Consider the following 15,279-nt stretch of genomic DNA (forward strand, 5'->3'; position numbering starts at 1 on the left):
AAGGACGACTTTTGACCATTTGAAATTAATCGCTACGGCAACAGTGCTCATTTTTCATCGCTAGGGACAAAACTAATCGTTGCACTTAACAAATGTAAAGAATATTAATTAATGACAAACAGAACCCTAAAACAAAAACTGAAAAACAAAACAAAAGTCAATATTAATTCATCAGTTTTGTTCTTCCAGCCACTGTAATATTCTGGATCTGAAGTTTATCTCTCTGTGCCGCAGGTGTACGGGATGCGAGGCCGTGCTGTGTGGCATCGAGGAGCAGGTCTCACGGGCGAACCAGTACAGAGAGAGCCAGCTCAAGGTCAAAGTTCAAGTTGAAACCGAGGTCAGTGCTCAGAGCGCCCCCCGCAGTCAGTACTGTAAATGTGACTCTTTAGGACCCTGAGCGACTCGTGGTATTTGAACACTTCTCCTTTTTATTCGTCCCCCCTCAGGTCTCAAACTTACAGAAGACGCTAAAGGCCAGCGCCGCCTCCCCGTCGTCAGGCCCCGCCCCCGCCGGAGCAGCGTCCAATCAGGATGCAGACCAGCCCGCCGAGCCCCGAGACCCCGCCTCGTCCCAGGAACCACGGCTGCCGGGCAAAAAGAGCTCCAAAGTGAAAGGGTGAGGATGCTCTCTGAATACAAGTGGGTTAAACTTCATATTTACGCTGCCAAAAATGAATCTAAATGTATGTATGGGTTTGATGTGGGGAAAGAAAAACAGAACGGTCTTTGAAATGGTGTTTGTGACAGAGAAAGAGTCATGTAACTAAGAAAATATACTGAGGAATTCTGATTTTATTAAAGGAACTGTGTCGTACAGGTTTAAAACAAGTATTACAAACACAAATTAACCTTCCAGAGCCTAAATCTGCAGGTAGAGCACACACACACGTTTATTCTCTCAGGACTGATTAATGATATTATGCTTTGTGCTTTTATTATTGTCTTGCTGAAGAAAATATACACGATAAACGATAATATTGAAGCAAACCGATTATTTCCAACTATTCTAAATGTTTAATATCTTAAAAAACACGACCTGCAATAGGTAAATATCAGAAAGAAAAATGTTTGAAGTGAGTTTTGTGTCTTTAACGAGCCATAAAAGTCATTTATTCAACGCTCTGCAGCTCAAACCTTACAGAAAAATAAAAACGAAAACATCCCCTCCATAGATGTCTGTGTGATCCCTCCGTGGTCCAGGTCTGATCCAGGTTTGTCCAGTTGGCAGATTTAACTTATGGCTTGTACTTTCCTGCCATAGAAGAAAGAAAAAGTCTCTACGATAAATATAACCTCCAAAAACGATTGTTACATCTGTTATGTATTAAACCAGTGGTCCCCAACTGGTCTGTTACGCATTTGCTACCGGGCCGCACAAAAACAGTAAATAATTTATCAACGGCCGCATCTTCTCCGACGTAACTTTCGCCCGTCCCTCATGACGCGATAATAAACTTGTCCGTGGATGTATAATGAAAATCCTGATAAAAAATCGTCACCGAAATAATTTGAGATAACGGCGAATTTATTATATCTGTGCTAGATCTGCTCTTGTCTCCACGACGACGTATCACGTAAAACACATCAGACACGACGCACAAAAGTAGAGCCACGAGTGAGTGAAAATGAGCCAAAAACAAAAGACTTTGGAGAGTTTTTTTGCAAAGGGGAAAGAGCCAGAAGAGGAGCCCATGACCTCCAAGAAAAAGAAAGTGAAATTTAACAGACACCAGGAGTCCTACGTAAAAAAAAATACTGGAACCTTCAAAACTGCCTCGGCACTTGGAGACTAAGCGCCCGGCAGTAAAAGATAAGACTTTAAAGTTTTTTTGAAAGAAACAAACCTGAACAAGAAGGAAAGAGAAACAAGCACTTAATTTATTTATGACGTATCTATCTGCCACACGTAGAAGGCCAGTCCGTGAAAATAAAACTTAAATTATTCCGATCCGTGGTGTAAAAAAAGGTTGGGGACTCCTGTTTTAAACGATAAGTCGATATAGTGATTATAGTGACAAAGCCGTTAGACAGAGAGCCCTTTTAGGTTTAAACCGACTGGATTTCAGCTTTGGAACTGGTAACCCAAATGAGAAAGTCATGTGACGCTCATTCTGCTTTCTCATTGGATAATTGTCTGCTAAACCAAAAGACACAGAGACTTTGTAATTGGGAATAAATCAGTAAAAGTTGTGTTTGATTTGATGTTTACGTCGCACCCGGGGACACAGATATTTCAAGTTTACGACATTTTAAATAAAAATCTTTCGTACAGTTCCTTTAAACTCTCACTCCATTGGCAGATTTTTTTATTTTTTTTAATTTTTTTTAGCTGAAACAGGTGGAATATTCTGGGTCCACTTCATTCGGACGAGTCAAACGTCGTCACATCAGGGCCGCACATTCCAAACTGGCTTTGTTTAAACTCCTGTAGATACTCATTGTGTGCAGTGTACACTCTGAAACGCTACGACTTTGCATAGAAATGACTTTCCACTTTCCCGTAGCATCGCACGCGGCGGCAGCAAATACGTTTGGCCATGTGGAATCATTTTCACTAGTTTATTCCAAATTGTCAGCGCAGACTTAAATCACAACAGTTTTTTGTTTTTTTTTCTCGAAGAAGCTGTTTATTTCTTCAAGTCACACACGAGCGACAGAGCGGCTGCATACAGAACACTTAAACTATTAACTTTCTTTTAGCGCCGTACCTTTTGTTTAGCGGAGCACTTTGTGACACTGTTTTGAAGGAGTTTCATAATTGCAGAAGTAAAGACTAGACTCAAAATTGTAAGATATTAAGGCCAAGGTTTTGCGGAGCTCACGGTCTTTACGTTTCAGTACAATGTGAGATCGATATTTCACATAAGAAACTCAGAGATGTAACTGTTTGTAAAGAGACTGCTCTGTCTGAAGCTCTTAAACTTAAACAAAGCATTTAATTTATGTCCTAATGAAAGATGGGGTGGGATTTAATGAGTTTTCTTCTTCCCACTCAACAAATTTTGTGAAATGTGCTTCGAAATAAATAAATAAAATTAAACAAAGCTCTCTCTTAATAAATATGCACCAAAACATTTCATAATATTAAACTTTTTTTTTTTTTTTAATTAATTAATTAATTTTTTTTTTTAATTTTGAAGTTACGAAACACATTTTGGCAATTTTTTTCCACCTTTTTTCTGTTTGCGTTTAAAGGAAATACTATATTTTCAGTCTATGCCCCGGTATCGGTTGATATCGGCAGATTCGTAAAGCTAAAGTATCGTCATTGGTATCGATGCGTCACTTTTACTATAGACTTTAATCTGAGCTTTATTTAAGCACAATCCAACCTGAAAAAACTGATATACTGTATTTTCCGGACATCGCTCTGGAGTATAAGTCGCATCAGCCAAAAAATGTATAATAATGAAGAAAAAAACATATATAAGTCGCATTTTTTTGGGAATTTATTTGACAAAATCCAAGACCAAGAACAGACATTTTATCTTTAAAGTCAAGTTCTAATAATAATAAAATGGAGAGCTAGCATGCTAACGTAACACATTTATATTTATTCAGCGCCATGAAGCACAGACAGAACTGAACACGTGTCTGGTTTGTTAACGTAAGATATTAACAGTTAATTAGACAAATAAAACAGAAAAAACAAGCAATAAGTTTAGTCTGGATCTCACTCCAAATCAATAAATCCACTGAATTCTTCATCCTCGGTGTCACTTCTGAACAAATCCACCAACTCCAGAGGAAGATGTAGGGGGCGCTATTGTTCAGTGTTTCTCAGATGTGTTTTAAATCACCGTAATGTTGAAATTTTAAATGTTCAGTGGTTCAGGAGGAGGAGACGCTGGTACAAGTCTAGAGCGCCCTCGTGTGGTGAAGATGTGACATTATATATTTGAATAATTTCACATATAAGTCGTGTCTGAGTATAAGTCGCCCCCCCGGACAAACTATGAAAAAAGTGACACTTATAGTCCGGAAAATATGGTAGTTGGAATTAGAACACGTGAGCTGATTTTTGCTGTTAAACTAGTCCCTTTTACGTAACATTACAGGTACAAGTTAGCTAGCATTAGCCAACAGTTACTCTCAGTCACTCTCACCTTGTCTTTTGAAAATCAAACTCTTAAACTGGACCACGAGCGCTCGTATCGACCGCAAGCTCCTGAAATTGGTTGTTTAAATCAATGTTGTATTTTTTTTTTCTTGAGTTTTCAGACAAACTAAAAAATAATCTCCGGCTGTCTGTGCGTGTTGTCGCCATGGTAACGCCCGAACATTCCCCCATAGACATACATACTGTTCCCCCCGAGTGCGACGTCACTGCAAAGTATCAATACATAAGTTAATTAAAACGGGCTTAAACAGAGCAGCTACATTCTAAATGCTGCTGTCTAAAAAACGTCAGCATTCATTTCTCTATATTCATGTCGCCTCATTAAAATGAATGAGACGGAGCGTTTAGCGCAGGACCAGGCTGTGTGCACAACATGGCACCGCAGCGAGGGTCTGTATTTGAAGTAAAAGATAGAGATATTTTGACACTCATAGTTATGACTGAACAATTTGGGAAAGAATTATCTTACTGCGGTGTTTCTGATGAGCACTGGTTCGACTTGTAATTTGTTTTGGTTAAAAGATGAGGGTTTAAGTTCATACATTAAACGTGTCTCAGAGAATTGACAACAAGACTGAAATATGAACAAACATGGATTTATACAATAATCACGTTTCAGAACATGGATTAATACAAAAAAATCACATTTCAGAACATGGATTAATACAAAAATCACATTTGAGAACATGGATTAATACAAAAATCACATTTGAGAACATGGATTAATACAAAAATCACATTTCAAAACATGGATTAATACAAAAATCATATTTCAGAACATGGATTAATACAAAAATCACATTTCAGAACATGGATTAATACAAAAATCACATTTTAGACATGGATTAATACAAAAATCACATTTCAGAACATGGATTAATACAAAAATCACATTTCAGAACATGGATTTATACAAAAATCACATTTTAGACATGGATTAATACAAAAATCACATTTCAGAACATGGATTTATACAAAAATCACATTTCAGAACATGAATTTATACAAAAATCACATTTCAGAACATGAATTTATACAAAAATCACATTTCAGAACATGGATCAATACAAAAATCACATATTTTCCGGGCTATAAGAGACACTTTTTTTCAAAGTTTGTCCGGGGTTGCGACTTATATGTGAAATTATTAAAATATATAACTTCACATCTTCGTTATTGTCAGACTGACTTCGCGAGGACAGAAGAGTAAACTTGTTGCTTGTTTTTATTCTTTATTTATCTGATTAACTGTTAATATCTTACATTAACAAACCAGACACGTGTTCAGTTCTGTCTGTGCTTATATGTTGTTTTTCTTTATTCTTATGTGTTTTTTGGCTGGTGCGACTTATACTCCAGAACGATTTATAGTCCAGAAAATACAGTATTAAATATCTCTATAATCTGACCATGTATCTGACACAAACTGCACTCACACGACAACACGAGTTCATGCAAAATCAACTGTTTCTACAGACAGTTACCAGCAAAAAGGGCGATTAAACAGAGCTCACTCCCAAAGCTGCACTTACTCCGCTCTCTACCTTCTCCTGCAAATGATCATTTTATTATAGAAGCAAATCTTGTCTCCCACCGAGTTACAGGAGAGAAACGACTCGAGCGACTTTTCTTTCTGTGCTGGATTACGGAGATAAAACACACGCAGGCTTCAGCTTCTGCTCTGAAACCTTAAGATCCACTCGTTCACCAAGAGCCTCGTTTCATAACAGATGATGAGTTTAAACCGTCACTGTTCAGTCTGAGGAAAAGTACTGACCATCATCTGTCACAAGAACAGCACTGTGTGGATGTGTTTATCAAATTAATTCATAAAATGTGTTTATAAATGTGCATTTAAAAGGATTATGACCACAGGCACAATCTCACCTGTTTGTTCAAGTTTGACACAGGACGTTTTAATACAAGGTCTCATGATGGTCTATGGATAAAAACTGAACCAAAGAGAAGAGGAGGAGAGAGGGAGGACAAGGAGAAAGAGGACAGTAGGAGAGAGAAAGAGGACAGTAAGAGAGAGAAAGAGGACAGTAAGAGAGTGAGGGAGGAAGGAGGAGAGAGAAGGAGGACAGTAGGAGAGAGAAAGTAGATGAGGAGAGAGAAAGAAGATGAGAAGAGAGAAAGAGGACAGTAGGAGAGTGAGGGAGGAAGGAGGAGAGAGAAAGAGGACAGTAGGAGAGTGAGGGAGGAAGGAGGAGAGAGAAAGGGGACAGTAGGAGAGTGAGGGAGGAAGGCGGGGAGAGAAAAAGGAGATGAGGAGAGAGAAAGAGGACAGTAGGAGAGAGAAAGTAGATGAGGAGAGAGAAAGAAGATGAGAAGAGAGAAAGAGGACAGTAGGAGAGTGAGGGAGGAAGGAGGAGAGAGAAAGGGGACAGTAAGATAGAGAAAGAGGTCAGTAGGAGAGAGAAAGGGGAGAGAATAAGAGGGAGAAAGAAGAGATGAGGAGAAAGAGGACAGTAGGAGAGAGAAAGGAGATGAGGAGAGAGAAAGAGGACAGTAGGAGAGAGAAAGGATATGAGGAGAGAGAAAAAGGAGAGGAGAGAGAAAGAGTAGATTAAGAGAGAGGGAGGAAGGAGGAGAGAGAAAGAGGACAGTAAGAGAGAGAAAGAGGACAGTAAGAGAGAGAAAGAGGACAGTAAGAGAGAGAAAGAGGACAGTAAGAGAGAGAAAGAGGACAGTAAGAGAGAGAAAGAGGACAGTAAGAGAGAGAAAGAGGACAGTAAGAGAGAGAAAGAGGACAGTAAGAGAGAGAAAGAGGACAGTAAGAGAGAGAAAGAGGACAGTAGGAGAGGGAGGAAGGCGGGGAGAGAAAAAGGAGATGAGGAGAGAGAAAGAGGACAAGAGGAGAGAAAAATAGGGAGAAAGAACAGATGAGGAGAGAGAAAAAGGAGAGGAGAGAGAAAGAGTAGATTAAGAGAGAGGGAGGAAGAATTGGAGAAGAACTTTTAATCCCAGATCTCATGATGATCTTTGTCTAAAATCTGTTTGCTCTTGAACTGATATGAGAAAAAAAATCTTTTGGTTATTTAACTTCCTAAAAAAAAACACATTTGAAGGACGTGTGAAACTGGACAGACTCAAGTCACTGCAGCTTTTTAATAATGTGGAGACAAACATTTACAACACACTGCTCCTGTTTTTAATGTTTTAAATGAACCTGTGGAGTTGTGTTCGGTTTGTTTGAGTTTGTATTTTTATGTATTTGAACAGGACGCTCGTGGGAAAGAGTCTGTCGCTCTCGGACTCTCCCTGTAGAAATAAAGATTAACGAGATGTAAATCCTAATAATAAATGTTAATAAAATAATTGGCACAATCAACCTATTAATCGGCGAATCTGGTAAACGACGACAGCTCTGCAAACAGCGATGATTTAAATGATGATTTCGATTCAGTTTTGATTCATTTGAGAGTTGTGTCTTGGTGTAGTGCTGTAATTTGAACCGTTTATCTCCGTTTTTTCAGTAAACACTAAAGCAGCTGCCTCCGTGTAAGTGCCTGGTGTGTGTGTGCGTTTGTGTGCGTTTGTGCGTGTGAATCTGCATGACGTCGCTCTTTATCGGGCTAGCTAACCCCGCTATCAGCCCGTCCCCTCTCCTCCATCCGCTGCCATTACCACGGGCTAATTTCACATCTGTCCCGCGCTGCAAAATGTCACCGGGACTCACAAACGCCGCACGCCCTCCCCCTAAGAACGACCCGCCCCTCCAGCGATCGGAGTTGAGGCCGCGCGGATGTCGGCTGCCCGGAGAACACCCACACTGACTTAAAATCTGGATATTTTTTGAGTTGTTTTGACGGAGTTAGATTGAACGTTCAAAAGAAAGAAAGAATATACCGTAAATGGTCTTTGTTTTGTATTTTTCCTCCTTAAATCAGAGCTATTCTGCAAAATCGACTTTTTAAACACGGAGCTTTTAAACATGTTGTAGTTGTTTCTTTTTCATTTATTCTCGGAGTTGTTTTTGGAGCGATTCATATGAGACTTTTTATTTCTTACAGAATAAAAATACACAGAATGGAGCCACTTTGGAACGAATAAACAGACTATTAAAAAATACAACTTTGCTACAAAAACGGGGAGATTTTTGATATTTTTGTCGATAAATTTGAGCCGTAGAGGGGCGAATAAGTCACTTCTTTGGCTTTGTTTGGTGCAACTCGGGCTTTTTAATGAGACAGTATTTAAAAATGTAAAAATAACGCAAGATACTACGAGTAAACCAGAGTCAGTTGGCTAAAATAGTTTAATATTATCGTTTATCGCATTAACTCTAAAATGTGTGATCCGCATTTGTCGATAAGAGTTTCCTCCAGCCTCAAGTCGTTTTAAATCAATATTTCGATTTAAAATGTCCGAAAATATAACATCCCCAGTGTCTTAGCTCATAACAACATCGTAAAAGCACAATATGTCTTCTTTAACGGTTTAAATTTTGGCTAAAACCATAAAATATTTGAGTTGTTATCAGCGAACGTGAACATTCTACTTCACATCAGGTTTTGTAATGACTAAAAACACCAGTAGGGGGCGCTCAAGACAGAACACATTGGGAATCACTGAGCTAGATGATTAAACCGGTCGCGCGACACGTTCGAGATAATTAAGCTCGAACAAAAAAAAGAAAAGAAAAGAACTCCCGACAGTTTGGGTGAGTGCAATTTTCCGGGGTAATAGCCGTAACGTGCGCCCCTACTGGTTTAATAACGGCATTACAATCACACTCCACCCGGAATCCCATTAGCCGTAAGATACTGCGCGTCGCGGAGGCACGTTTTAGGATTATTGCAAACAGGTTTTAGTCGTAGGATCCGGCGGCCCGAGGTGAGCCGCGCGTTCTCCTCTCGCTCGAGTTAATTGGCAAAAGAAAATCAAAACCCGAGACGCTCAAATTAACCGTTTTATGTCGCGCGGTGAACGGTCCAGCGCCACGCCAGATGCACGTGCGTTAAATGTTTAAACGTGCGCTGCTTTTCCGGTGGCGCTCGTCTCCATGGAGATGTTGTGGCTTTGGAATATCCCCTAATATGGCATTACGCTGTTCCGTCTCGCATTTATTCAGTCAGTTGCAGGTGTTTTTACCCCGTTTGTCTCCATGGAGATGAGTTTAATGCCGTACTGTGGAACATTTCGAGCAGAGCAGTAATGTTTCCATGGAGACTCAGATTGCAGTTCGATTTTGTTACATAAATTTTAAACTTTAAAGCCACAATATGTAACTTTTAAGCTTTTTTTTTGTTTGATTTTTTTTGTTTTGGTTGTTTATTTAACTGAAAAACACAGAAATCAGTAACAATTTACAGAGTCTAACCCTCCAAATCCAAAAGTCCTCAAGTAAAGCCATAGTGTGTAACTTTTAAACCACATTTAGAATAAAATAGAAGCATCTTTTTTTGTTTTTTGCTGTTTTTTGTTGTTTTGGTTGTGTTTATTTGACTGAAAAACACAAAAATCAGTAACAAACACTTCGTACTCTAACCCTCTTAACCCTTAACTCCTTAAATAAAGCCATAGTGTGTAACTTTTAAGCCACATTTAGAATAAAATAGAAGCATCTTTTTTGTTTTTCTTTTGTTTTTTTGTTTTTTGTTTTGGTTGTGTTTATTTGACTGAAAAACACAGTAATCAGTAACAACTTACAGACTCTAATCCTCTTGACCCTAAACTCCTTAAATAAAGCCGTAGTGTGTAACTTTTTTGCCAAAGAGTAGACTACCATAAAAGTATGTATCATTACTGTGAGTGGGCTCGCATCTCCGCAAACCTGACTCGCATCTGGCCTTGAGGAGCTGCTTGTTTCTTTGGCTTTAATATTGAAATAACACGATCCACATGGAGAATGTCCCAGAGTTTGGTTTTAACTTTGTTTCCGTGGAGTCAAGCAGCAGACGTGCCACCTCCGGAAAGTTACAGACTGTAGCTTTAAATAAGGAGCGATGCTTTTTTTTTGTTTTGTTTTTTAAACTTGTCTTAAAATGTTAAACGGGTCGGATAATTTGGGCCAAACGTGTAAATAATGAATCAAAACTCCTCAAAAGTTTCCAAATTTGCCTTAATCTTGTGAGTTTGAAGTCGAGTTTAACACTTTAACGTCGCTCAGCCGTGTGTGTGTGTCACTGTGTGTGTGTGTCGGGGTGTGTGTGTCTGTGTGTGTGTCTCCGTGTGTGTGTCTGTCTGTGTGTGTGTGTCTCCGTGTGTGTGTCTGTCTGTGTGTGTGTGTCGGGGTGTGTGTGTCTGTGTGTGTGTGTCTCCGTGTGTGTCTCTGTGTGTGTGTCTCCGTGTGTCTCCGTGTGTGTGTGCGTCTCCGTGTGTGCGTCTCCGTGTGTCTCCGTGTGTGTGTGCGTCTCCGTGTGTCTCCCCGTGTGTCTCCGTGTGTGTGTCTCTGTGTGTCTCCGTGTGTGTCTCCGTGTGTCTCCGTGTGTGTGTGTGTCTCCGTGTGTCTCCATGTGTCTCCGTGTGTGCGTCTCCGTGTGTCCCTGTGTGTCTCCGTGTGTCTCCGTGTGTCTCCGTGTGTGTGTGTGTCTCCGTGTGTCTCCGTGTGTCTCCATGTGTCTCCGTGTGTGCGTCTCCGTGTGTCCCTGTGTGTCTCCGTGTGTCTCCGTGTGTCTCTGTGTGTCTCTGTGTGTCTCCGTGTGTCCCTGTGTGTCTCCGTGTCTCCGTGTGTGTCTCCGTGTGTGTGTGTGTCTCCGTGTGTCTCCATGTGTCTCCGTGTGTGCGTCTCCGTGTGTCTCCGTGTGTCTCCGTGTGTCTCCGTGTGTGTCTCCGTGCGTCTCCGTGCGTCTCCGTGTGTCTCCGTGTGTCTCCATGTGTCTCCGTCTCCGTGTGTCTCCGTGTGTGTGTGTCTCCATGTGTCTCCGTGTGTGCGTCTCCGTGTGTCTCTGTGTGTCTCTGTGTGTCTCCGTGTGTCTCCGTGTGTCTCCGTGTGTCTCCGTGTGTCTCCGTCGCCGTCGCTTCTTCACACTCTGATTGTTTGTCTGAATCTCGCCGCTGTCTCTCACTCTGCGCCGCTCTTTGTTCAGACACTTAAACATGTTTCATCGATCGTTTAACCCCGATCTCCAAACACAATGATCCCGTCCCCGTCTGCGCCGCCATTTTGGGGACACGCCGCGACAATGGGCTTTTTTTTTTTTTTTTTGCTCCGCGCGTCTTTATTATATATTTTTAAGCACAGATCTTTCATGTTTGCGTTTCATGTTTTAATTAGCCGAGGGGCCGCCGGGAGCCGCCGCGGCGCTGATACGACACATTTAAAAACTCAGACTTTCACCCGAGTTGCGTCATAATTTGCTTTTGTTAAATCGGCCGCGGAAATGTGCACGATGTCGATTTTAAATAAAGGAGCCGCAGAAATCAGAAGTTTACATGCGCTGTATAAAAAGACACGCCCGCTTTTTTTTTTTTTTTCTGTGCGTCTGACGTGAAATCAGACTAAACTTTTCCTGTTTTAGGTCAATTAGGATTAACACAATTATTTCTATTTGCGAAATGACAGAATAATGAGAGAAAAAGATTTATTTTTGACAATTTTTATTACATTTTTAAAAGTCAGAAGTTGGAAATTGCACCAAGGATGAACCGGACTTGTCCACAGTTCTCTTCCTGATTCTTGGTAGATTTTTTTTGTGACTTTCTCATGAGGATCAGTGCGTTTCAGGTGTGACTTTAAATACATAAAGTGTCTCTAATTAACTCAATGAACCAATCAGAAGCTTCCAAAGACATGACATCATCATCTGGGTTTTCACAAATTGTTTAAAGTCGTAGTAAATTAATATTAAACTTCTGACTTGGAAGCAACCATTGGAAAAATTGTCCAAAAAAGTCCATCTTTTTCTCATTAATCTGGCGTTTATTGTGATTTAAAATAATTTGTTGCGTGGTCGTGTAAACCTGCCGCCATTTTCTTAGACTCTCTCCATTTTTACCCATAAGTCTGTTCAAAAAAACAAACGGAGTTAAACCCGAGCTGAGCCAAAGCACAGACTGTTTATGTAAATGGACACATCTAACCTGCCGCCGCTGTGTTAAAAACAGGAAGTGATCATGTCGCACTTCCTGCTCCGTCGACTCTGGCTCCAGTTCAGTTTCTATTGATAAACTGTGTCCTCTCTCTGTCTCTGCTGCTTCAGACTCATTTTGGTCTTAAATGTTCAGATTAAACCTCGACATGATCCTGAGGTTTATATTTCACTATTGTGTCTGTGAAGAGAGAGACAGACAGAGAGAGAGACAGACGGAGAGAGAGACAGGGAGAGAGACAGGGAGAGAGACAGAGAGAGAGACAGACAGAGAGAGACAGACAGAGAGCGATACAGACGGAGAGAGAGAGAGAGAGAGAGACAGAGAGAGAGAGACAGACAGAGAGAGACAGACAGAGAGCGATACAGACAGAGAGAGACAGAGAGAGAGAGACAGACAGAGAGCGATACAGAGAGAGAGACAGATAGAGAGAGAGACAGACAGAGAGACAGAGACAGAGAGAGAGAGACAGAGAGAGAGAGACAGAGAGAGAGACAGACAGAGAGAGAGACAGACAGAGAGAGAGACAGACAGAGAGAGACAGACAGAGAGAGAGACAGACAGAGAGAGAGACAGACAGAGAGAGACAGACAGAGAGAGAGACAGACAGAGAGAGAGACAGACAGAGAGAGACAGACAGAGAGAGAGAGAGACAGACAGAGAGAGAGAGACACAGAGAGAGAGAGACAGACAGAAAGAGAGACAGAGACACAGAGAGAAAGACAGAGAGAGAGAGACCGACAGACAGAGAGACAAAGAGAGAGAGAGACAGAGAGAGAGACAGAGAAACTATTGTGTCTGTAAATCAAGATATAAACATTAATAACAGACAGATCAGGTCCTTCTTTCCTCGAGGTCGCTCCTGTTAGCGTTAGCATTAGCGTTAGCAACAGGTTTGATTGACAGCGTTGCTAAGCGTCCGCTCCCTGATAAACCAGTGATGCAGTTTGGCCATGGAACGGGCTTTACTTTCAACAGCTTTGCTCTGGATTGGCTCTTTGGTTGCTATGATACTCACAGTCAGATCTCTGCTCCGGCCTCGACGAGCTTCATTTGGAGCTAAACTCTGTGGTGACGTCAGACTCAGTCACGTCTTCACACAGTTTATGGTTGGAGCAGAAATAACATTGGTGCTAAATATCGGCTAAATTTAGCAACTCCTCCGATTATCACCAAGATATTGAAACTCACACGTGCACGTACACACCAACTTCAGCCATTTTGAAGACGAAGACGTTATTTTAACTTATGTTGGGAGGAAAAAACTGTCCAAACTAAGAATTTTGCAGAAACTATCCCAGAAAATGTGATTCAGTGTGAGCTCATGTGTCCACAGGCTCTGAGCTCTGAAAAATGCCTCTTTTTACAGCCAGAACTTACAAGAAATGATCTGCTATGAGTGATTTTTGGCTGATTTGTACTAACTTTAATCAAACAAATGCACAATTTCCTGAAGTTAACTGTTCCGTTTGTGTTTGTCGTCCGTAGGTTACGAGGGAGCGGGAAAATTTGGTCAAAATCAAACTGAAGCTCGGCTCTGACGGACAGTGGCATTTATGGACACAGACACTTGGACTTTTAACACCGAGCACCAAGAGGCCACTGCCCCCACCGCGCACACTTTTGGGACTTTTCTTTCACATGATTTAGAATAAAACACGATGCAAAGCTTTTCTCCAGCAGGGGGCGTCAGCGGTGAACTTTATTTTATCTGCACATTGTGTCTACGCTGCGAAAAAATGAGCTGAAGTAACTTGGATTTCTCAGATGTTTAGTTTGTTCGATTTGGACTAGTTTAAAGGAGCATTGTGTAACTTTTTGGGAGGAGTTCTTCACCTGCTTGTGTTGTAATTTTGCCTGGAATTTTCCGCAGTACGGCATTAAACTTGCCCGTCTTGCATAGGTTCAATTATTGTCATTTTATTGCTCAAAAATACCTTGAAAAACGTGCATTCTTGACATGATCGGAGCGTTTTTTTTCCACAGATGTGACTCGTAACTTGGCCTGGTGGCTTTTCTCGATTGTCTCCATGGTAATAGATGTTTAAAGCCATGCTGCGGAACATTCCAGAAGTGTCCGTTTTAAGTTACAAGGGTTATTTTTCAACAGATTTTAAGATTTTACGTGTTAATTTGATGGTTTTTTGCATTTTCAAACCAAACTTTCCGCTATTTGCATTAGATTTTTGACTTTTTTTGTTGTGTTCTAGCCACGGCAGATGGTTTCGCCAGAAATAAAATACTAAATATATCGAAATATATCAGAACTACCATGAAAATCTCAACGTAAACCCACTTCAGAAGTCAAAACTACCCAAAAAAAGAGATTACTGTTGTGACTTTAACGTCTTTAAACCGACGTAAGCATCAGTCGAGAGCGCAACCAGCTCATGTGACGTCTCTTTCCTTCTTTCCGACGCCTTTTCTGGGTTTAACTCTGGAGCCCTCCGTGTTTGTCCTTTTTGTATTTCCTTCTGTTGACACGTGTTTGAAAGCGTAACATAAATCCAGTTCCCACAGCCTCATTAATGTCACTGTCATTTCTTTTATTAACTGCACTTCAGAGCGTTGCCTCCGGGGGGTGCAACGCTAAATGTTAACTCACAGAAGGGGGCGATCCGAGAGCAGGTCGAGCCATTAATTAGACCGAGTCCCCAAAGACACTAATATATGTGGAGTTTGACTTTTGCCGCTCGCCGCACACATCCGCACAGTCGCTCATTCAGATTTCATGGGACTGTGTTTGCTCAAAGCTTCAGTGTCACCGCCAGAATTTCCTGTGTAATTTAAACCGCCGCTCTCCACAAAGATTGCGTAACCTCCTCCCGACACAGAGACGACAAATCCACACTGAAATTACAGATAAAACGAGTTTAATTCAGAATAATATTAAAGGGGCCGAATGACGCTTTTCTCTGAGTTGTGTTTTAATCTTTCCTCTTCACAAACAGACCTGGAGTTGTGTTTTGTTTCATTTGCACATGTTTAACGAACAAACCCCGCAGACTTCAAAGGGAAAACGCTCTGTTCCACCTTGTGATGTCATCATGTGGTGATACAGGAAGTGCTCCGCTGTGTTTTTAAACTCCACACACCTTCATTTCTAGAATCGTCTGGAT

General features: G+C 41.0%; 1 protein-coding gene across 3 annotated transcripts in view; it reads left to right on the forward strand.

Annotated features, from left to right (window-relative positions):
- cops7a (COP9 constitutive photomorphogenic homolog subunit 7A) overlaps positions 1-14,837 on the forward strand; it is a 40,017-nt gene extending 25,180 nt beyond the window's left edge. Inside the window, exons 6-9 of one of the 3 annotated variants that reach the window (XM_055227688.1) lie at positions 235-340; positions 450-619; positions 7,603-7,625; positions 13,649-14,837. In XM_055227688.1, coding sequence (XP_055083663.1) covers positions 235-340; positions 450-619; positions 7,603-7,612 — 286 coding nt within the window. In that variant the 3' untranslated portion in view covers positions 7,613-7,625; positions 13,649-14,837. Of the gene's footprint in view, positions 1-234; positions 341-449; positions 643-7,602; positions 7,626-13,648 lie in introns of all 3 variants that reach the window. The other 2 variants (XM_033981607.2, XM_055227689.1) reach the window with 2 other exon arrangements.
- The last annotated feature ends 442 nt before the right edge of the window (positions 14,838-15,279 follow it).

Source organism: Periophthalmus magnuspinnatus, chromosome 16 (assembly GCF_009829125.3).
Source record: "Periophthalmus magnuspinnatus isolate fPerMag1 chromosome 16, fPerMag1.2.pri, whole genome shotgun sequence".
Classification (NCBI taxonomy): domain Eukaryota; kingdom Metazoa; phylum Chordata; class Actinopteri; order Gobiiformes; family Gobiidae; genus Periophthalmus; species Periophthalmus magnuspinnatus.